This window comes from Phoxinus phoxinus (genome assembly GCF_949152265.1).
Source record: "Phoxinus phoxinus genome assembly, chromosome: 2".
Classification (NCBI taxonomy): domain Eukaryota; kingdom Metazoa; phylum Chordata; class Actinopteri; order Cypriniformes; family Leuciscidae; genus Phoxinus; species Phoxinus phoxinus.
The window spans coordinates 27,032,236-27,056,466 of record NC_136877.1 but is presented as its reverse complement, the minus strand read 5'-3'; the positions used below and the strand labels follow the sequence as shown (position 1 = coordinate 27,056,466).

The window sequence follows — 24,231 nt, the reverse complement described above, 5'->3', positions numbered from 1 at the left end:
ATTTTAGATATTGTTCAAAGACTTGCCAATTGTTAAGTTCCTCATTTAGATAATATATTGCAAATGGCAGGATTTGTCATTTGTGCATTTAGTTTGAGTGAATTTGTATTGTTTAGTCTGACATGGTTTGGATGATTATGTCTGGTGACAATATGACTTCATTTCTCAGTGTTCTGTGGTATTGGTTTGAATCACCTTAAAATTTAATTGGAGGTGTATAATGCATTCAAGATCATCTAGATGTAATTTAACAATTTGTTTCAATAATACATGGTAGTGATGGTACATCTGCTTATCTGCTTCTGATGTGAATAAAATGTGTATTCAAAACAATTTAATTTTCTTGGTATCTCATGTTTTTAATGTCTTGATTAAACACTAATTTTCTACAAAGGCTATTTGTCACAATATTGTTAAAAAAACAATACAATGATTTCTATACAAGAACACTCTATATGAACTATGGTAGAGAAAACAGAACTGCCCCATAATTCTGTGCTAACTGCAGTGCACTTGTTTTGTCAGTTGCTATGTCAAGAGCAGAACCACCTTTGTGCATGTATTTGTGGTTATGCTATTAACATATAAATGTGTACAAATGCGATAAATTCAGAGAAAGCAGTTTCAAGTCACAATATTAACATTCAAATGTTCTTGAACAACCAGTGAAAAGGTTTTAAATGCGAATTCTGAAAAATAAAACCAGACCATGCCGGTTGAGTTTCTTATTCGGATTTCCAGGTTTCCAGATCTAATCAATGTGCTAAACAAAACATTTACGATGACCAGTGTTTCTACATCAAATCTTCATGCTATGTTTTTTTTTAACTAATAAAAAATACTGAAACCATGAGTTGAGAACCAAAAACACTTTCTTTCAAATACTAGGATAAGGCAGTAGTGCCCAAGAAAAACACCTTCACGGAAGGGACAACAGCTTTTTCATGTGGTTCAAAAGCACACCCCGCGATCAATGCCGTACACTCCTGGTGTGAAAGCATGATGAAGTGGAAATTAAATGCAACAGTGTTTCAAACAAGGTACATAAAAAAGACACTTTTTAACAAGATAATATTACACTGGCTATAAACAAGGCAAGAGCATATTAAACACTTTCTACAAAGCCATTTCAAATCATTTAACAAATTGAGACATGTTCATTTTCCAGTGTGTGACATTGACGTCCTCTCTCTCAAGCTACTGACACTGTCCTCCAGGTAAGGTTAATAACTAATTTGGCACACTAACTGATCTGCTCTGCTGAAACCTCTGCAACCTGTTTGCTGCAGCGACCGCATAGAAATGTTTCTGTAAAAACAAAAAGAGTTAACATAAGAGCAGGATCACGTGTTATGCTGGTATGCGAACACCATATAAATCCATTTAAAAATCGAAAATGCGCTGACTCGTGACTACCATACCTTCCACTGACGGTGAGCAACAAGGTAACGCTGAAGCATCATTTGTGACTTGAGCCGAACTTTGTACATCTTGGCTTTGTCCTCCAGGTTATTTAGCCAGCTATGCTTCATGCATCCTGATGCACTCAGACGGCTGCTGCCATAGAAACCACGCAAACACAAACATTAAAAACTTTGGCACACAAAGAACAAACAGTTCCATAAGATGCAGAATACAACAAGCCCTTCTGTGTAATGACTATGAATCATATATTGTTATCAAGCCTTAGACAGAGATTTGTTTTGATCATTGATTGAGCACTTACAATTTATAAGAGATGTCAACAAACATTAGTAGGCCTAAGGTCACTTTATTACACATTTATATTCAAGATTTTTTTTAAACTATATATAAACTTAAATATAGATTAAGTTGAACTAACTATACTAACAACTGCTGGCCTTATATCCCAATACTCACACTTGCAATTTGCACTTGAACACTTATTTATCTGCATTATTTCAAGTTTTCAAGTCGGCGTAAAGACTGCAAGTGTGTGTGTAGATCTTTTGATTACTTGTTGGGACACACTTGTAAAAAAGCATGTTTTTTTTTTTTTTTACAGAGCATTATTTACAAATTTTGATTTTCAATACTTTGCACTTTAAAATAAACAGTATTAATGATAGGGCTCCGAACTTTGGCATTTTCTCAGACCTGGGGCAGTCTTGTGTACTCATTGTCAAGTGGCCAAAACCGCAAGTGGGGGTATTGGGACAGAACCTGTGCTAAGGTTTGGCTAACTGCAAATGTTTGGCTAACCATGCTAACATCTGGCTAACACTGCTAACGTTTGGCTAACGGAGACAAAAGGCAGACAATTTTGAGTGAGAGGAATAGATGGTACCCTGAAAATTACTGAAAGGAATGTTCTTAATTAAATAAGTCGACCTCCCTGAAAGAGCGTAAAATTTGAGAATTGTGAACAAGTGCATTTTTACCAGTAAGAAAGACGTAATCCAACTGATTATACTACATTATCATCATGCAATTAATCCTCTAGTATTCATCGTCTGAAAGCATGAATGTTCAAAGGTGATATGAATCACATGGCATGTGTGGGGGGGGGGGGGGGGGGGGTTGTGATGAGGTTAGACAACATTGTCACCACAGATAAAGAGAAGGGAGGAAGGCCAGGGTGGGTGTCATGCTGCGCCTAAATGCACCTTGTCAAAGTGCACTGAATCATCTCTTTTACTGCGTAGACTATGTGGTGGTGAGATGGTGGGCAAAAGACAATGCGCCCTCTCATGGCAACCTGCTGTGCCAGCCTGCTATTATCTCATGCCAGCTGAGCATTACAGCCCTTGTGTGGGAGAGGTTAGCTAAGACAGAGCAATGTGAGGGTGAGCTTCAAATGATCCAGGCCATGTTACATCACCGGCCAATTATATGTTATTTGAGCCCATTTTTGGTGTATAGCACTGCATTTTCAAAGGTTACAGTTTTGATGTCAGGATGCATTAAGGGAACCTGCAGGTGTACAGCACAATGATTGAGAGATGGAAGAGAAAAGTGAGGCTCTTAAATAGAGCAAGAAAAGAGACCAGAAAGGAGGAGAAATAATAAAAGAAAGGCTATATCGAATTATGTGGGATAGAAAACTTGACTTGCGGTATATTCTAAGGTTTTCCATTAGCGGAATAATGATAGATAGATGAATACCATTTAGCGGGCACAAGGAGGCTGGAAATGAAGTCTTTAGCTTCTTCTGACACATTCTCAAATGCCTCTTCGTCAAATTCCCATTTGGCGTGCAGAATGTTGTTCATTGTTTCTGTGTCATTGTCCCCCATGAATGGAGACAGGCCACTCAAACTGAAAAAAAGAAATCACAGGGAGTGTGAATAACCCAGAAAATCTGTTAACCCTTAGTTTTGAACGAAATAATTAGGAGCTAAAGAGGTGCATTTATACCTCTGGACCATTCTGGTCTAAATGTTCATATTGGAGCACTGCAAATATTGTTGTCTTCTCACGATTAATCAATTGTATTTGTATTTTTGCTCATTATTATGCTTTGGTAAAATCTTCCATTTAATTAATAAATGGTGACTTATTAAGTAAATGTCATTTCTATATATTCTAATACATTTTCAACATTTCAAGTTGTATAAATAAGTTAATTTATTATGAATTAACAAATTAACAGTTAACAATTGATACTTAATGCATGGATTAACGTTCATACTAAACCTTGTTGTAAAGTGTCAACAAATGTGAAAATAATTTTTTTTTTTTTAATTAAATTACAAAATATATAAATCTACATATAAATGAATATGCAACCTTAATGTCAAAACGGTATCTAAACACTTTAAAAGGAGGACAAAAACAGTAATGAATAAAAAAACATAATTAAGTTTAAGGAATAGTTCACTTCAAAATGAAAATTGTGTCATCATTTTACTCACCCTCAGGTTGTTTCAAACCTGTATGAATTTCTTTCTTCTGCTGAACACATAGGAAGATATTTTGAAGAATGTTGGTGACCAGACAGTTGATGGACCTCATTGACTTCCATTGTAGGAAAAAAAAAGCTATGGAAATCAATGGGGTCCATCAACTGTCTGGTCACCAACATTCTTCAAAATATCTTCTTTCTTCAGCAAAAGAAAGAATGACAGGTTTGAACCAACTTGAGGGTGAGTAAATGATGACACAATTTTAATTTTAAAATTAACGATTCCTTTAATACAATGAATGCTGGAGACTTCTGGGTGTTCAGTACTTAGAGAAGTGTGAAGTAGGTTAAACATATTCTCTGGATGGGCAAGCCCTAAATCTCCACCAACAGCTGTCAAGTAATTGATTGATTCATTGAGGCTTGACCACTATTGGCCAGAGCTGTGGTTCATCTATGGCCAGTATAGCAGCACTGCTCATGGAGAGCAGAGTGATAAATGCACAGGATCAGACATGGGACATTGTGTTTGTTTGTGTGTACAGGGTTTTGTTTGTTTGTATGTTTGTTTGTTTTTTGACAGCATCAGAGCAGCAGGATTAGTAACATGCTTGTTCGGCACTGGTGCCCTTTTATCAGGGCTCTATTGAATGATGAGGGCTCTTAGAAGAGTCCTCTAAAGCTTTCATGTGCGACCCATTTGCATTTGGCTTTTGATCTCTCTGATATTTCACTCAGGAGTCTACGCCACTGTGCAGTTCAGAGTATGAAGAAAGTGAAACTTCTATAATGCAGAAAATCATCAAATAATAATTCATACTTTATGAATGTCGATTCTGACTCTTCAATGGCAATTTTACAGATTCTATTAAAATTTGGAAGTTCTATTCAAATTTGTAGATCTGCCTTACTGTGAGTTGCGTACTCACAGCATGTATGTGATGACACCAACACTCCACATGTCTGTAGGAAATGACACAAAGTCATAGTTGACAACTTCTGGTGCCAGGAACTCTGGGGTTCCAAAGTTGACCTTCAGTTTTTCTCTGGGTCTATACCTGGTGGGAGGGACAAACACATTTTTGTTTTTGGATTCTGTATCATACCCACATGAAAAACCAAACCCAAACTCACTAACTCGCAACCAAAACTGATTCAACAAAACCTTGCCAATGAAAACACCAGGTCAGCTAAGAACATAGAAGTACTTTTTGACTTAAATTAGCTGAGCATCAAAGACCACAAAACAAAGACCGTTCATGCGTTTTTGCACTCGGTTGATCCCAACGATCCCAGTTGCAGGCCACATGCATGCCTCAACTCAACGTATCAAAATAGTCACTGGATCTGTACCTCTACCTCCACACACATCTGCACATTTGTGAAGTGAAGATAAGAGGCTCAAAATCACTTTTCCAAACCCTTCACATTCAATGTACCTCAGGGGGTATAACAATCTTCCCAACTTCCCTCTCCACTTTCAGAAAACACACAACTCCCCTGTGAGGACCTGACTCTGTACTTTTCTCACTCTGTTCTTTTCTTTTGTAATTCTTTGAGCAATTCTGGTACTTTGTATTGTGCCACTTCTCAGTAGTATGCATTGCTTTTGTTGTAGTTTTTCTCATTTCTAAGACATTTTGGATAAATGAAAAAAATGTAAACCACAAATCCCACACCGGTGCTTTACTTGCACACAAAAATTCTTACCTTAAAAGCTACGCCAGTTACTAACAGTTACAAGGCACAGTACATTTTGATGACTTTGTAAGGACTCAGATTGTTTTAACGGATTTAAGCTTTAAAGCTCAAAGTAGACAAAGCTCTCAAAAATGATCACACATGAAGGACTGTAGTCATGGTGACAGCACAGTGGTGTGAATTAGAAGACATGATGCCAGCCTATACTTTGTTTTATGTGCAAAATTAGGGACACAATTACGCAAGACTGAGAAAATTGCTTCTTTTGTAGACTTAAAAAATATGAGATGTCAATAAGCCTACTATTTCAATAAAAGACCATTTCTGCTTACTTACTTTCTGGCGAGTCCAAAGTCAATGATCTTGATCTGATTCCCTGTGCTGTTCACACATAAGATATTTTCTGGCTATATTGCAGAAAATAAAAATGTATATTAGAAAGAAATAAGAGAGATTTAAAATACATTTAAACTGATTATTAATTCTAAAACAGTAACAACATAGAACAAAAAAATAGTATTTCAAACTCAATGCAGGATTCAAATGTATTGTTATGGGGTAGGGCTACAACATCCTATAACATTGTATGCATTCCATATTCCTATACACAACATGCTAACAACAACACAAGGCACAAGCCCGCTGGCAGTGTGCTAATTCAAATGTGCGACATTCAGACTGCTGATGTTGACATACGTGGGTGATTCATTGGTGGATCTTTCCATAGAGATACCCGACACTATATGCACTGCTAATCCCATCAGTATCACATTATAACATTCAGTGCGGCGTGTGGAGTTTACCTTAAGATCTAAATGGAGAATGTACTGCTGGTGAAGGTACTGAACCCCCTCACAAATCTGCCTGGTAAACACAATGGCATCCATCTCCGTCAGCTGGTAATTCTCATCAATGATTCGGTCAAACAATTCACCACCTTCCACACTGAAATAACAAACCATCACAAATGAACTCGTCTCTTTTGGTTCAGTCTATTTGGACATGCATATTGAAATTAAGTGGCTTAAGCCATGTGGGTGCCAGTAGTTTCAAATGCTAAAACAAAACTGAATTTTGATACTCGTTCCTTGTTGTGGTACCTTCATATACAATATCTATCTTCATAATTTATAGTTATGTCTTGTATTACAAATATGAATATTCGCCGCTATATCATACAATTAAAAACTTTTTTGTAAATTCAATACCATAAATTGGTGGACAAGACATGAAGATGACACTCACACCAAAGTGGCATGTGTGGGAGCTCTATGTTCTTGTGACAGAATGTGAGGACCAGGCCAGGAGAGAAAATTAGCTTTGCAAATGAGGCCTGATGAATACTGTCCAAAGCCACTAATCAGTCAGAATGAACAGTTAGAATTATAATTTAGAACAATAGTTATGAAATACATACATTTTTTGCCGAACTTGTTTATTTTTTGTTTATTTTCTAGTACTTGGAAATAATCATTCTGATTTGAACTAAGATCTCTCGGGGGTCTACTTACTATTCCATAATGAGTGTGAGGTTAGTCCGAGACTCGAAAGCATCATACAGCTGAATCAGATTCACATGGTTTAACTGGTTCATAACTCCGATCTCATTTTTCACTTCATCCTGGAATGAAAGCACAAATAAATAAATAAATCCCAAGCAAATGCATTTTAATCTGCAACAGCTTTCTGAAGCCTATATTTGAAGTTTTTGAAATGGTGTTATTACTCTCCAAAGGATAATAGCAGCAGTGTAAAAAAATTAGGTCATTAGTAAGAGAGAAGCTTTTTCAGAAATTAAATTGCACAGTTAAATAGCTTGAAGTGAATTTGCAATGATTGCATGGGGTATAGCAAAAACAAGCGTTTCGGAATGGGGGCTTGACAGCCTTTGCCAACCCTGTAATTGTCTGCCCTAGTTACTCAGCTCTTCCTGTCCTCCATTCTCTGACCCACGAAAAGCATTCAATTATCCCTGATATGAAGCTTCTCTGTCTCTCTCTGGCATACATTGGAGCAGACGGCACATCATGTTGCCACTAAGGAGCATTTCGAAATGCAAATGAAGCTTAGAAAGATTAAGTGTATGTACACTGTATGTGATTGTGTGTTGAATTATTTTACTCCTTTGACATTTGTGTCGAGTGGCAGGAATTAAAACATGAGAGAGTGAAAATTATCAGCATTTGCCCATTCCTGTCAGATTACTCTCTGGTGGCAACAGACAGATCATAGGGCAGAGAATGGCATTGCATTGAGGGCAAGTGCTGCTTATGACAGAAGTGCCATCATTAAATGTAATTATCAGCACTTGTTGAAGCAAGGAGGATGAGGGAACAGATGAAAGTACATGTTATTCTGTGCAAAGAAAAGATTTATATTTCACATTACACTGTATATATATATGTGTGTGTGTGTGTGTGTGTGTGTGTGTGTGTGTGTGTGTGTGTGTGTGTGTGTGTGTGTGTGTGTGTGTGTGTGTGTGTGTGTGTGTGTGTAATGTGAAATATAAATCTTTCGTTGCCAAGTAAGACATGTTCCTCGATCATTATATTTTACTGATTCATGATACTGATACATTCTTGTCCCAAAATGTAGTCCTAATCCTATCCCTACCCCTAATCCTAAACCATTTAAGTTATCCTTAAATTCAGAGGGAAATGATAGGTGAATAACACTAATGTAGAAGCACCTGACCCTGGTTGCAAGCCTAAACTTGACCCTCAAATCTGATTGATTGATTGATTGATTGATTGATTGATTGGAATGTTGTTTCAGGATCAACACAGATGTTGAAGGAACATGTTGTACTTGGTGAAATGACGTTCACCGTATAAATATTGTGTTCTTTTCTACTTGAAAGTATGCTTTGTTTTTAATGCAGATACTAGAAACAACATGCGCTTCCATATCCTTGAGGGACTATGGGTGTTATTATGTTATTTGCGAGAGTGCGTGTGTGTGTGTGTGTGTGTGTGTGTGTGTGTGTGTGTGTGTGTGTGTGTGTGTGTGTGTGTGTGTGTGTATGTGTGTGTGTGTGTGTGTGTGTGTGTGTGTGTGTGTGTGTGTGTGTGTGTGTGTGTGTGTGTGTGTGTGTGTGTGTGTGTGTGTGTGTGTGTGTGTGTGTGTGTGTGTGTGTGTTTGTGCGTGTGCGTATTTGTTCATATGCTCATGTGCAGAACTGTCAGCAGTTGTCAAGGAAATGTTCTCATAAAGCATCCTAACAGGAACAGAGTGATGGACAGATTGGAGTGGGAGGGAGAGAAAGAGAGAGCAAGGAGGGTAAACATGTTTGAAATGCTAATGGTTTATGCATGTTTTGTACTCACCCTCTCTTTCATTCCCCGGACCTTTATAATTTTAGCAGCAAGCATAAGACCAGACGACAACTCTGCACACTTGTGTACCTGTCCAAAACGTCCTCTGCAATAACACACGTAAACACAGATTTAATTTTATGGATTATGGACATCACTTCAACCTTTGTGAAAGTAATGTCACTATCTGCTGCTGTTCTTCTCACTCTGCGCTTACTGGGCTGCCTATTTACTTGGAACTACTTTACTTGTGTTTCCATGGAGTGAGATTGCGTGTTTATGTGAAGATGGCTGCTGTTGCTGCTGTGGCTGAAAATAATACCAATGCAAACAGACCAGCTCAACACCTGCCCAAAATAAACTCTGCCGACGATGAGTCAAAAACAAGCCAGTGCTTACTTATTTGTGGCGTATGTGGAACAAGAGTGGAGAGGGGGTGCAAATGAGCCCTTGTCTGCGTGTACCAGTCATTCAACTGCCAGTCCTGGAGAAAGAGTCCCCAGACCCCGAGACCCTCCCCACAATCTGCTACACTAATGTCAGCATGTCAGATATAACTGGGAAGAAACATTATACAGATAGTGCCAATAATAAATGTTAGCCGGTATCAGATATATAAGTAGACCTATATCAAAATACTTTATATATATATTTTGCGGCCTGACAAAATATACCAATTCACAAAACAAACTGAATGCATACACAAAATTGGATGACTAGTAATTTCCTACAACTAAATTCTGAAGAAAAAAAACTATTTTAATTATTGGACTAAAAAAGTCCTAGAATAACCTAGAATACTCTCTAACACTTTATGGCTGCTTTATTTAGTATTCGTCATCAGTTGGGAACCTGGGTGTGCTCTTTGATTGCAGTATTTCATTTCAAAGCCACATTTCTACTTTCTAGCATTTACAAAACCTTATTTTTCCATCTTAAAAATATCTCTAAATTATGACATATGCTCTTAATGACGAATGCTGAAAAGTTAGTTAATGCGGTCATGACCTTAAGGCTAGATTGTTGTAATGCTCTACTGGGTGGATGCACTGCACGCTTAATAAAAAAAACTCCAGCTGGTCCAAAAGGCAGCAAGTGATTCTTACAGGAAGTATGACCAATATTAGCCCGTTTCTATGCCGTTGCATAGGCTACCTATTAAATTAGCTCCTCAGTAGGACTTGAGCAAGCTCTAACACATTATAGTCCTTTACGTCTATTGCGATCTAAAAATTCTGGCCAGTTGATAATACCTAATATCTAAATCCACTGCAGGCGGTAGATCCTTTTCCTATTTAGCACCTAGCATTCCTAGAATCTTCCTAGCATTGTTCGAGAAGCAGACACACTCTGTAAGTTTAAATCTGGACTAAAAATACATATCTTTAACCTGGTATACACATAGAACATTATACATTTCTATGATTCAAATCCCTTAAAGGATTGGTAGGCTGCATTAATTAGGTCAACTGGAACCAGGAACACTTCCCACAACATCCGATGTACTTAATACATTGTAAGAGGAATGGTATCTATGCTAACATTGTCTGTCTCATTCTTATCCCGAGGTTACCGTAGTCAGCCGTATTTGTTCCGTGTCCGTATAATATTAACTGAACTGAGCTGGATGATGACATAATTAATTAAATTTACACAGTTATTAAACCAAACTGAATCAACACTGTTTTCAAATAAAGAATGCAGTTTACTTTTGTCTTTTTAGAACTTCTTTACAGCAGAATTTAATAAATTTAGCATTGAATCATTATTTTCTTGTTGATCACTATAAAGCTGCTATAAAAATATAGGTGACTTGACAGAACTTGACTTGATTACCCACAGGTTATATCAAGCAAGTAGTATATTAAATGGTTTTGATAATTCAACAAAATACGAAAATTCTGTCATCTTTTGTGGAGCGTAAAAGTTTGGTTCTAACATTCTTCAAAATATCTTCTTTTATGTTCCACAGAAGAAAGCAAGTCATACAGGTTTGAAACAACATAGCCTAAATGATGACATAATTTACATTTTTGGGTAAACAAATGTGTTTATCCTTTAGCACATGGACTCACCCGCCCAGCAAGTCATTGGGGTTGACTGCGTAATATGAGTTCATGGGAACCTGCTTGGCACTGACGATGCGATGCTCGAATGGAGCTGGAAGAGGTGGACTGTCATCTAAAAAACAAATATCAGCATGCTGGTTTTATTGAACACTACAAGCTTTATAGTACTAATGACAAATTATGGATTTGATTTTGAGTTGTAAGTTGATTTAAGGTTGAGTTTAAAGCCTAACTGATCGTTTTTGTCACATGATGTTTACTGGTTTTCAGTGTCATTGTTCATTACATGCTGTCCACTGTTTGCTCATCTTCTAAACAAATTTGCTCAGATAACATGCATGACTGCTCATGACAACATTGCTGTCAATGCCTTTTCCGGTGTAGGGTTGGGAACCAATAATCGGTTCTTATTTCTTAGCCAGTTTTACAGCCTAATATAGCCAGTTGTTTTTAGTGAATCAAAAAAGTGCAACCAGCTCATACAGCTCAACCAGTGTAGTCCAACTCCCAAACGAATTACTCGATTTTTTAGTGAATCAAAACCACATTGCAATGTAATCTGACTCCCAAACTAATGTCTGTATCTGTAACAATCGCAAAATTATTTGTATCTGTATTGGATAAACCGGAAGTGGGTGGAGCTTTACCCGGAAGTTCGTACAATTACTTGAGAAGACCATTATTTCAGTTTTTACAGTTATCTGTTTTCTTCGTAGTTATCACTGAACATTTATAACTGACTAAATATTTTTTATAACGATTATAACATTTATTTAAACATCTTCTAACTGTCGGAGCTGGTAGCAGTGCAATGCGAGTAATCAAGGTGTAATTCAGTTGTGCTTCGGACGACACGAGTTCGACTCCAGGCTTGAGGAACTTTCGTGATCCGATAAATAAATATTGAATTAACTTCTAATTAAAACAATAATACTCAATTAGCCTATATAAAAGAAAATCAAAGCTGAACAAATTATAAAGAATATACTTGCATAAATGCCATCTCCATATCATGTAGCCTAGCTTTTCATATCATCATAGGCTACAAAGTTTAAAACATTTGAATAGACATATCAAGTAGCCTAGTAGGCTAGAAAATGTTTATACATAAGATTCTTAGTTGATTAAAAGCTATTAATTTGGTTTCTGAGAGAGAGAGATGCAAGAGACGGCAAAGCACGGTTTGATTTGCAATCGTGCTTGTGTGCTTATTCCATTCATTCGTCCATTCGTTTATCATTTAAATAGTCATATCAAGTAGAACATGTGTACGATTCAGTATCTTACAGATAGGCTATTCTTGATAGAGAGCTGGTTTGTTTTCTGAGACGGAGACGGGCAGAGACTGCAACACCCTGTTTGATTTGGGATTGTGTTGTTAGCCTATTTCATTCATTTGTGTATCATACTGTACAAGGCTTAAATCATTTGAACATACATATCAAATATGTGTATGATGTAGCCTATTTTATACTCTTGCCAAGCTCTGATTTCTGAGAGATACGTGCGTAGACGGCAACGAGGCTTTGATTTGCCCTCCTTTTATTCATAAAGTTTATTCTCCGTCATTCACACACTCATTATTGTATTGAGATTTTAGATGTTTATGTAGTCTGTAATATCGTGCTACTGCTATCTCCTGGCTCACCTGTGATCCAGTAAACACGAGGAGTGACTGTGTCAGCCTCATACGAATATTATTCGGCAGAATTATTCGTTATTTGTTTTGAAGCCATTATCCGTGCCTTTTCGAATAAGGTATTCAACTTCGGGCACTCCCCTAATACAAAGACACGTTTCACTTACTTTCAAAGGAATAAGTAGCCTATACGTTTGCATGCAGTTATAAATAATCAGCTATTTTGTGTTGGCTAATCGAGCTACATGGCAGGTAGTGACAACCACACGGCATAGAAGAGAAGAGATGTTGCTGATTAAAGATTATTAGGGCAAGTGAATAATAATAAAAAAAAGATGTGCATGGAAATTGTTTATAAAAAATAAATATTGCAAAATTCCATAAAAAAATTAAATAAATCAATTTTGATTTCATGTTGACTTTAAGGATCCGGAATCATAAATATTTATTTCAAGATTTTCATCCTTAGCTAGTGAGTGCATATCAGTTTCACTTCAAGGAATGAATCACTCACCGATGATCAGTAGTTGTGTCTCTGCTTTTCTCAGAGGTGCTTTTTCTTCCTCAACAAGGGTTGTGTTTTGTGGACTAGGAGCTGCACAATTCTTTATTGGGTCAGACTCCAAAATCTTCTCAGCAGTTTTATTTTCATTTTTCTTGATAGCTGGTTCAGATCCTGTCTTTCTCTCATCATGTTTTGGCACAGGTGCTACCATCTCTACTGTGTCTTTATGTTGTGACTTAACCTCTGCATCCTTGTTAACAGGCTCTTTGGTGCAGAGTTGAGGTTTGCGAGGAACATCCACCTTCTTCTCCAGCTGATGTTTCAAAAGGGCCTTGTCGCCAACCTGTGAAACCTCTGTCTGTTTATGAGGAACCTCAACCTTCGGCTCCACTTGTTGTCCATTAACTATTGCCTCGAGTGAAGCCTCATCGCCATCCTGTGAAACATCTGCCTGTTCATGAGCCCTGTGAATAATCAAAAGAACAACCATTTGTTCATTTTTCAAAGTATGTGAGACCTTGATAAATGTAATCAGTTAAAAATATGAAATGGGAATCAGCAAATGCAGCATAGTAGGCATGTAGTTGTCCTCATAATAAGTGTGTTATCTATTAAATATTATGTGGCTGCATGGGAGGCTACTACGAACAACAGCCCAACAAACCCAATAACATAACAAGGTCCTTGGAACTGGAATGTTTTGTATAAAAATAAATAGCCTAAAACTCATAATGCCTGGCAGGCTGGCAGCATGCATTCAGTCACCACTGCATAGTGTAATCTCAATACCTTGGCCATTAGTCTAATGAATTACTTTCCAGCATGCACAACAGCCTATTATTTCAGGCAGAGGGTCTTTTGTGCCTCAGTACAAAAGATACAGCTAGCACATTAATAATACAGAACACTTGCAGGTGCATTATCAGCACTCTGCCTTGTAAAACTCTTACGACAGAGGAGAAAGGCACGGCTGTATGATTGTGCCTTATAGGATTTAGGAAGGAGCTGTTCTAGATGTGATTTTTATTTTCTGGTCTGTTCAGAGATGATATTTAGAGTAATATTCACTGAAAATGTTCAAATGTTATATTTTTCATAAGTATTATTTTATATTGCAACCTCTTTGATGATTGTTCTGGCCACTTTAGCAGGGTTACAATCCTCTGTAAATGTGAGGTGTCTAATCTCTAATCGTCTACATTGTTCTTATCTGGTGGAGAAAAGTGTAAAAGAGTCCATTAGAGTATTAGTGGCATCCTCACTGGCATCAACTGCTATGTAATTATCTCCAAAGGTGGCCAATGACAATGTTCGGTCTTCCGTTATAACCCATTTCCCTTTCAGCCCATAGTGATGTTTGACACTTTTCTGCTGCAGTCTTAGAAAAACCAACATATCATTGACAACATCCCTTTTAAAATTCAATGCAGAAGGAAAATGCGCAAATTTTGTACAGCATTTTGCGTTGTACCTTAAATGGCAGCAATTTGTAATTTGTCACCTCTTTTGCTGAAGAGACACATCTTTTTCCACTTTAGTTGTTGTCACAGTGACACATTCAGCATTGGCTTGTGTGGCGGTTGAGCTATCTGTCTCTTGCTTGGGTACACAATATACGTCAATATCCTCAGTCTCCAGCTGGACTTCAGGACCAAATGTCTGGACCTGTGCAGGCGCTCTGCTCTTCACTGTGACTTCCTTGGCCTTTCGTAAGTCTTTACTAACAGGTATCTGAGGCTCACTTGCTCCTCTAAGGGCTTCAGGAGAAGGTAGGCTGCTGGGATCAGTGGGAACAGTGACCTCTGGCTTCTGCAGCTCAGTCTCAGCTGTGGATAATGACACAGAGTCAGACTAAAACATGTGAAGAACCGTATGTTGAAATGCATGCAGAAAAAGACTCTGACATATCACTTCTCACAAGCTGTCTCTTAATAATAAACATTTCTAGTCCATAATCTGCTGAAATTATATTGTATTCATACCTGTAATCACTTCTTTAACCTCCTCTGAAGTCTGTGTGCTCTTGTGGCAGTAACTGTCATTTGGTTTAATGCTGTTGCCATCTCGTTTGTTTTTCTGTGAAACAAATAATATATATATAATTTTTTATGCTGTATTGATTGATTTAAACTTTTATTTCACTTTGTCAGCTTTCTTCTGAGTCCTGAAACAGAAGTGTACATTTTGTAATAACATATTAACAGAACAGAACTTGGAGAGTCTATTAAATATTACCTCAAACATTAATTGGATGTTTTTATGGATTTAATTTGACAAAGTTAGACACTTCAATAAGTAATTACATCATTAGATCTTTAAACATTATGTGTGTGTGAATTATAAGAAAACATGATGATGCTGATAATAGTGGAGCAGTATTATAATAGTCCACTTGTTTACAGATTTGGCACTTATGCAGCTTCATGTTCACCGCACGACTCGAGGCATTTGTCACAAAACTTTCCATTTTGTGTTTTTTGGCATTTACTGCATGAAACGCTTGGTATAATTACACCGTTTGACAAAATATCTGCTTATTATACACAGTGTGGAATGTTCCATTTTCTATAAGCCTACTATTGTAATTTTACTTGGATACAAAAGCACTTTCACTTATTTTTAAAAGAGATGCAGTCCTTAATGAACAATATAGCATATATGTACAAACCACTCCAGTTAAAAAGAAATGGAATATGTCATCTGACAAGCTGTTCTGAGAGAAATTCACATTTACACTGTATTTAAACTAGACTACGTATGATAAAGGTTTGGTTTTAAACTGTGGTTTTGCTATTGCAAAACTGGGTTGTACTCAGTCACCATCAGCTCAGTCACACATCCAGTCTAGGAATTTGAAACACGAGGCCCTTTCAGCCTCATCATAGATAAAATAGCAACCTTGGTAAAAGGTTAGATTGGCTGTAAACTTAACATGCTTGCTAGCAAGAATAGAACACACTGAAACGCTGTGTAATACAACTAAATGAAATGATAACATGCATACTGTACATACTTATTAAGGATCTAATGCAATAAAATAAAGAAAAATAAAAGTTCTTAGAACAAATTGAGGTCTATACAGCATGTTCAGTCTTCATGCTCTTTTCATCAATCCAAACAATCAATATCTTGCACATTAGATATTATTTCACATTGCCGGCTGTTTTTTTTTGACAGCTCCATCTATAGTTTGGAAAATAAACAGCTCAGATTTAACTCCATTCTACAGGATCTCCTGTTATACTGGATATCAGACAACATCTGTGTTTTTCTGTTTATCTTTTTGCTGCAGGGATCTTGGATGACCAGGATCTTACTGACCTCGTCCTTTACAGTGTCCAGAAGGCCTTGTCTTCTCCATGGCACCACTCCATTGAGGATGAACTCCACTATTTTTGAGTTACGGAAAGCATCTCCCACATACCCTATTACTTTCTCCAGAGTGGACAAAGAACTTTCCATACATTCGATCTTCTTTCTCTGCTGCTGACTCTCCTGGTTGAGATTATGAAGCAGATCCACAGTTTCCCCACAAAGTGATCTGACCTCAGTCAGCAAAGGGAGCTTGTTGCTCTCTCGCTGGCCATTTTTGAGCCCGTTTGATTCTTGAACACCCTGCTTGTGCAGCAAAAGGCTCCTTTCTAGTGCTTCCATCCCTTGACACAATAAGCTCAGCTTGTGAAGCACCTCTGTCTGGGTACGTTCAATCTGTTCCACCTTCCCCTCCAGGTTGTTTAACTTGACCTCCACATTGCTCAGACTACCTATCAGAGTTGGACTCGGCTTCTTGACTGTCCCAGATGGAGTTCCAGAGTTCTCCAGCCTGCTGCCTTCGTACATCTTGGCAATGCAAGTGGCCAGAGTCTGTTTACTCATGGCTGCCCCAGTCACACTCAGTGCAATGAGAAAATGCAGAAATAGAGGAAGCCCCACGGATCAGTTCCCCCGTTGGTCTCTACACTTGTCTGAGGTATTGTGTGCCTCTCACAAAACAGACAGCTCAGACAGCCCTGTTGTTGGTACGTGCCAGAGACATGACACCACTTAAATAAACACCTCCATTGGGTATCTTATCTCTCCACTTCTATTTTGCGTCCCCTTCTCTCTCTCTCTCTACACAGGCCTTTTATATGACCTATAGTGGGCCTTGGTGATTGCCAAAGTTCCAGCGCTCTCTTGACGTCACCAAAACATTTAAATTCTCCTCAGCAGATGCTGCTGACAGGTGGGCATGCAAGGAATGACCTCTGTAAATGGACAGTTATTAGGTAGAGAAAAGAAAGATGAAATTTCCCTCTTTCATTTTCTTATCACGTTTTCTTTTATAATTCATTGCTACACAGTATAGCATCCATTTTCCTTTGAGATTCAACCGTTGGATCCACCCTAACTATATATCACCTATAACACCCTGGTCATTGGAACGTGACGTGACATTGGTTGACATTTTAAGTAAAAATAAACCTCTGTGGACATGGGTATGAGGATTAATGATATTGCCTCTCTCTCACCTGATCTGGAATGAAACCATGGTTAATGCTGAATCATTAGCTGAATCATTAGGCTAAAACAAACGATAAACATAACAAAACAAACAATCATGAACACAAATAAAATAATTTAAAGTTCATCAATCAGTGCATGCATGCAATTTTTTTATAGAATTTATTTTCAAAAACGCTTTACAATTAGTCATAAACTAACAATCAAGATTTATATTTCATTTTTTGTTAATATTAATTTATATTTATACATTTATTATAAATTATTTAATATTAATTACCACTAGCTACTGAATTATGAATTAACATGATTAGCAATAAGCTAGATTTATAAGTTATTTTAATTAGCCTAATTAATTAATTGGCCTAGACTAGGTTTTAAAGAACTTATTAATTGAAAGGAACATGAAAATAAATTTAAAAAATGTGTGCAAAAAAACCTGTTTATATAGCCTACATAACTTGCCAAAAGCTCAGCATTCCTGTAGCTCAAATAGTAGCATGCTATCAACGGCAAGGTCATCGATTTTTTCCCCCAATGTGTGAACTAATCAAAAACTTGAATGTGAGTTGCTTGTCTACCATATGTATAAGATAAAGGGTATAAGATCTGGAAGGGAACCTTGAACTCTCTGGACGTGCTGTTTCTAATGCCAATTCTAAATGTGTAAGCCAGGGACTTTTTGTCTGAATCCTTCTGTGAGAACATGGCTTTCTGCTGTGTTCGACTGCCAAAACACAATACTCACAATATAGTATAACCTTATTATGTAATAGAGCTGGAGCCAGGGTCAGGACAGCCACAGGAATGTGGCCCCATGCTGTCTATTTGGTGGTGGTGGTGGAGGGATGAAGGGGGGGGGGGGGGGGGGTCTGTTATTACAAGCTGGCACAACATAAGCAACTCAATTTCCAGTCCACAACATAACTCGGGCCAGCAAGATAGCGAACATCACTAGGAAAGAATATCTGTTTGAAAGAGATAAACATAACTTTAACACTGCTTAATATATTAAAACCTCTTTGATCTCTGATATTCATTTAAAATGTCACACAAAGAAGTCGAGTACACAGTGTGCATTAAGAGGAGAACTGCAAGTCTGCTGCTAAACTGCTGTACTTGTGGTACATCATGAGCCTGATAGAAATGATGTGGCTTTGTTAATGGATGCTGTTGTGCACAGTGGCGTATATCCTTGCCCTCCCTGAAGGGAATGTTTGGACTGTAGTCTCGTTTTACAGTCCCTTCTGTGCCCTCACATAAATGTTTGACATAGCAGGGACCCTTAGCGTTAAAGGTTGAAAGAGCAGATGGGTCCGTATCCCACTTCTGTCTTTGACAAGAGCACTCAAGGGGATGGTGTGTAAATTTGATGTAAATCCCATTACGGTTCAAACCTTTCAATAAAAAATCACTTTGAGTGCTATGAAGTGTCGGGATGAATTAAAATTCAATCGGTTTTTTATCTCTTTAATAGGCTAAACTAAATATGCTTTTTCGAAATAAATTGTTTCTCTTCTTCACGCTCCCACGTAAGCTAATTGCCTTTTCTTGTTTCGGCTTTGCTCTGAGAAAAGAGATGAGATTGTGCTGATGTACATCTTTCAAATGTTACAGACAATGATCAATTTGTCATAAGTCCAAAGGGCACTGTTGTCAAAAGCATGTTCAGCAATTTGCAACAATGCTGAGATGATTTGCCACAAAAAGAAAAGTGAAAAAAATGTCAGAGCACACAACTATAACAGCCACTCAAGAAAGAAGCTTTTAAATGATCAAAGTAAGCAAATAAAGTAATCACATATTTGAGTGGTAATAGAAACCCTGATTTTGTTTAACAGTTCTATCTCCTCCTCAGAATTACAAACCATACTTAAATTAGCAGGGCTATGCATCTGCAAACAAAATTATAATTTTTTTGTCATGAGAGTATTAAATTCACAGTTACTTAGATAAGGACAGCTATAAAAGACTGATTTAGATCCTAAAAAGAGCAGTTTTTCGTAAATGAAAATGTCCTTTATAACCTAAAAGTGCAAAGTCTCTCAAAAGCAACTGCATATTAAAAAATAGGCTTATATATTAAATAATCAATTACATTTTCAACTAAATCATTTCTAAATATATCTTTTTTTTAAGTTTTCTTCTATACAAACTGATTTTTCTCCTTCCCTTTGCTTGAAATCAGGATCTTACCGTGAATTTGCGTATATAGTTCGACACACTGAAGCCGCCTGTACTGAGAAGTGTTGATCTGTACAGAGAGGTCCCCATCATGCATTGTCCTCTTGTCCTGGGTTAGTAGGACTCAGTGTACATTGCCACAGTGGGCCGCCATAAGCAACGAATATTCCGCAGAACTGGACTCTCAGGGTTCTGTAACATTCTGGAAAATAGACAGATCACCCCTCAAACACTAACTATCTTATCACTTTCAGCCCGTTTACTGGGTGCGCGCCCCTGTCAGCACGGCAGTGGGCCCAGAAAGCACTTCCTGCTTAGAGATAACAGCTGCCTGAGATTAGTGTGAGTATGCTGGAAATGTGAGTGTTCTGTTTTATTAATAGGTCTCAGATTTGTCTTTTTTTGGGGGGGATGGTCCCCACGGGAAGTCTTCCTCCCTACACAGCCGGGATAGATGGGTGGTTGGAAGGATGGTGATATGACGAGGATGCTGGGGGTCAGACCAAATTTCAGTTTCCTGTTATTCTGTTGTAAGAGAACATGAAGATAGATTGTGTGTGCTTAGACTTGTGAGGGATCTGATCTCTTGGACTGACCCAATTTGGGACAAATGCGTCAGTCGCGCCCAGACATGTAGGAATTGAGTTGCTAGGCTAAGTCCTTCCGGATAAGGAATCTTGAAGAGTCGGAGCAAGAGGAGAGAGCTCGTACATCTGGGTTTGAAACACTACAAGTGGGCAGACCATAAGTCCAGCATGCTGTTTTGTCGGCTCTGGTTTTAGAAGCAGACATGTAAAGCCCCAGGAGGCTGATGGAAGAAAATCCATCTTTGATTGGTGGCATTGTGCCTGGTCGGAAAACGTTTGTCTTCATGACTGGCTACTATTGCCTCTAATACCAGGAAGACTGAGCATGTCGGTGCATGTCAGTGATGATGTTTATATGTAACACAATTACAGTGGTTGATATGATGCTAATAAACTTTTAAAGTTCTTTTAAGGTTCTAAAAAATTGTGTAAATAAAAAGCTATCCTGCCAAGAAGTGCAGCGGTTTAACTTCACCGTTGCAGTGACAGTGTTTTGAAAATCTCCAAATGTATAACTTGTTATCAGAAGCAACATCTTCATCCTATGATTTGTTAAATTATGTGGGTGGTGGTCCAGATGGCACTGACAACTCTTTAATGTTAAAACAATAATGTGATTCTGTGACGGGGCTGTTGTTCCTGTTAGTAATGGGACAGGTGGCATCAAGGATGGCGTCTAACATGACTCACACGCACTTTTGTCATCACTGTGCTCTATTATATGGCATGGATTTTAATGACTCAATACATGCACCACACCAAGCACTGTTTGTTCTGACCTTCATTGATTTAACTTCTGAAATCACTACATGTCCGTGAAGTATGATTGCAGCCTGCTAAATTATACAAAATGTTATTCAGTCGTAGCTAAAAAATGTGATTAGAGGCAAAGTATTTGTTCAAAAATGCACTTTGAAAAGGGCACAATGGTGAAAAGCATAATATAACTGTTAAAACCTACTAAATAATGGTAATTTGGTACTAGCTACCAATGTCAAATTATAAAAGCCTCTTACGGTTACATTCACACACGGTTACTTACGGGAGTGACAACCCCAAAAATTAACAGTGTGAACCACTAGCGTAGCCAGAAAAGAGAAAAACTGGATGTGCCACATTTATTGTCAGATTAATGTGCAAAAATAACATACTCTGCGTATCACTAACATTACAGAATAGACTGGGCTGATGTGTAAAAACTATACTCAGGCTCACCACATAACCATAAAACTATATAAAATATAACTACACACAGGATCGCCAACAACATAGTTATAACACAGTACCTTTAATAGTGCCTGAGACAGAGTGGCCTGGTCTTGAATGCATCAATTATGTCTTCTGGGTTCAGTGTCTCTGTGAGTTCTCGTTCAAACATCAGTAACGAGAGGCTATTTAGTCTTTCTGTGAGCATTTGCCCTGTTGCTGGATTTGATTTGGTTCACTGCTAAAAACAAGCTCTCCACAGAACAGCTTGTAACAGGCAATGTGATCAAAACACGCAGTAAACTGTTCATGTTAGGGAAAACGTCTTTATCACATGAGTTTAAGACTTATATTAAAGATGAGTACAGGACAGGACCTTCCACTCCAAGTCCATAGTGCTTGTAACTGTACCTGTTTTTACCTGTACTGTTTTTAAAGTAGCCTACCTGTAATTTTCCACCTGGTCAAACGCGTCTGATCCGGGCATCAATACCAAGTTGGTCCTGTTCCACAAAGGAACGCCAGAGGGCGAGCTTGGACCTGAAGCCTCTCAATTTGTCGCTAGAAGTGAGAATGCATATTTGTGTTCAATTAACGAAGATGCTTAAAAACATCGGCGAGATATACAAGTTTTGAATACCATTCCAAGTCGATTTTTCCTGGTTTAGGAAAATGTTTAACTTCTCTCAGTTAGAGTCGTGCTACAACCTTGCCGCGTGATAGCAGCGTTAATGTTCCGCTCCCATTTCTTCGCATTAAATCGAAAATATGATGATGAAATTAGCTATTATCTACTGCTCTATCCAGTAGCCTACACCAGAGAGATCCCCCGGGAAAGTTTTTGGTACCAGTGCCTCCCTATGTAAAGGCAGTGACTGGTTTTCACATGTGGGTTTTGCGCTGGCTCGGCTAATGAAGCCCTTCGTAGGCCTACTCCCCGTCATGGCAGCGGCCCCATCAGTATACAGGCAACTGAGACAGTCCTTCCAATTCAATACATACACTTATAAACTCATAAACTCATACATTAATAAACTCTAAACTCTGAACTCTTAGACTCATGTAAACTTATACAATTTACTAAATGCACTCGGCCTCGTGCCTAACCTTAACCTTAACCCAAGGATGCTAATATACACTAAACTCTGAAATCTTAGACTCATGTAAACTTACAAACTACTTTAAACAACTTGAGTTTAAAGCTCCCAGCTCCCAAGCAACTACATAGCAACCAAACTTGAGTACCCTAGCAACCGTTTTGCAAGACCTATATATCTGCATCTTTTAACTCATGCTAGCAAACAGCAGTGAATAGCTACATGCTAATAGCGATAAATCAAGTGCTACATCATGCCAAGAACATGCTAAGAACTCTATAAAAACTCCATAGTAACCATCTGTGACAACTACAAACCACCAAGTAACACCATAGCAACCACCCTGAACACCCTAGCAAATGCCTAGCAACACCATAGCAACCACACAGAACACCCTGGCATCCACCTAGCAACACCATAGCAACCACCCAGAACACACTAGCAACCGCCTAGCAACCATCCAAAATACTCTAGCAACCACCTAGCAACACCCTAACAACCACCCAAAATACCCTAGCAACCGCCTAGCAACCACCCAGAACACCCTAGCAACCCTCTAGAAACACCCTAGCAACTTTAAACTATTTCAAACTATACTTTAAACTTTAAACTACTTTAAACTTCAAACTACTTTAAACTAATTTAAACTTCAAACTAATTTAAACTTCAAAGTAATTTAAACTTCAAACTATTTTAAACTGTAAACTACTTGAAACTACTTTTTAAACTTGAAACTAATTTAAACTTGGAACTAATTTAAACTTTAAACTATAAACTTCAAACTACTTTAAACTTCTTCAAACTATCTGGTCCGGCTTTCTCAAGCCAACTTAAAGTTTGTCTCGACGAACTTTTTAATCTAGTTATTATTATTATGCGTGTATGTGTGTCTGTCTTATCTATTATTTCAGACATTAGTAAAAGGGGTCTAGCAACGCCCCTGCACGGCGCCCCGGTTGGGAAACACTGCTCTATTGTTTAGAATGTGCGGCAAACGTCTCCCAAGATGCTGGGGTCACAGTCAGCAGCTGTTTGCGGATTGGTTGGCAGTCTGAATGTCAGCAGATATTTTTTTTAACGAAAATAATTTAAATTCTAAATTACATTTTAAATGAACAAATATTGTAAATAAACTTTTTTTATATTTTTTTTTATTAAAAGACTATAAAAAAATATTCTGCAAGACCACAGATGGATCAATGTCAACTGAAGTGAGAAGATTTCGTGAATTGTTTTTTCTCTCACACACTTCAGTTGACATTGATCCATCTGTGGTCTAGTCTAGTGGATTACTGTCGTATATTCCACCTTGTGTGGGTTACTGGGTTTGGGTTTTCGTACACTTGCATTATAGCCTATGAACTCACAGAGCTTGATTATTTTTCTAGAAAGTTTGTGTTCATTCAAAGAAAGAAATTAAAATACATCTGGGACGGCACGAGGGTGCGCATGTGCCTTTTTGGGTGGAGGATCCATTTAAGTCATGATGGTTTTATTTAGACCAGTAAAACTATACTAGGCTACTGGATTTTGGCGGGTTTTCTTCCTAAATCCGATTGAG

General features: G+C 37.9%; 1 protein-coding gene across 3 annotated transcripts; it reads right to left on the bottom strand.

Annotated features, from left to right (window-relative positions):
• Positions 1-732: 732 nt before the first annotated feature.
• Positions 733-20,085, bottom strand: mylk3 (myosin light chain kinase 3). Of its 3 annotated transcripts, none has more exons than XM_079585765.1 (13): positions 19,793-20,085; positions 15,076-15,169; positions 14,595-14,919; positions 13,103-13,557; positions 10,956-11,061; positions 8,893-8,986; positions 7,078-7,187; positions 6,370-6,511; positions 5,903-5,973; positions 4,795-4,923; positions 3,127-3,279; positions 1,422-1,557; positions 733-1,308 (listed from the first exon to the last, which is right to left on the bottom strand). In XM_079585765.1, the coding sequence occupies exons 1-13, from the start codon at positions 19,871-19,873 to the stop codon at positions 1,231-1,233; spliced, it is 1,974 nt and encodes a 657-aa protein (XP_079441891.1). In that variant the 5' UTR covers positions 19,874-20,085; the 3' UTR covers positions 733-1,230. The 3 variants fall into 3 exon arrangements, with proteins under 3 accessions (XP_079441891.1, XP_079441889.1, XP_079441890.1); XM_079585763.1 differs by lacking the exon at positions 19,793-20,085 and adding an exon at positions 16,415-17,340; XM_079585764.1 differs by lacking the exons at positions 4,795-4,923; positions 19,793-20,085 and adding an exon at positions 16,415-17,340.
• Positions 20,086-24,231: the final 4,146 nt, after the last annotated feature.

What these genes read in the sequence shown, in the direction of transcription:
- mylk3 (XM_079585763.1), bottom strand. Translation starts at nt 16,969, where the DNA reads ATGAGTAAACAGACTCTGGCCACTTGCATTGCCAAGATGTACGAAGGC. An exon ending in TGGACACTGTAAAGGACGAG is followed by an intron (nt 15,170 to 16,414) that starts GTCAGTAAGATC and finishes TTTGTTTCACAG; the next exon opens with AAAAACAAACGAGATGGCAA. An exon ending in TTCTCCATTTAGATCTTAAG is followed by an intron (nt 5,974 to 6,369) that starts GTAAACTCCACA and finishes TCTGCAATATAG; the next exon opens with CCAGAAAATATCTTATGTGT.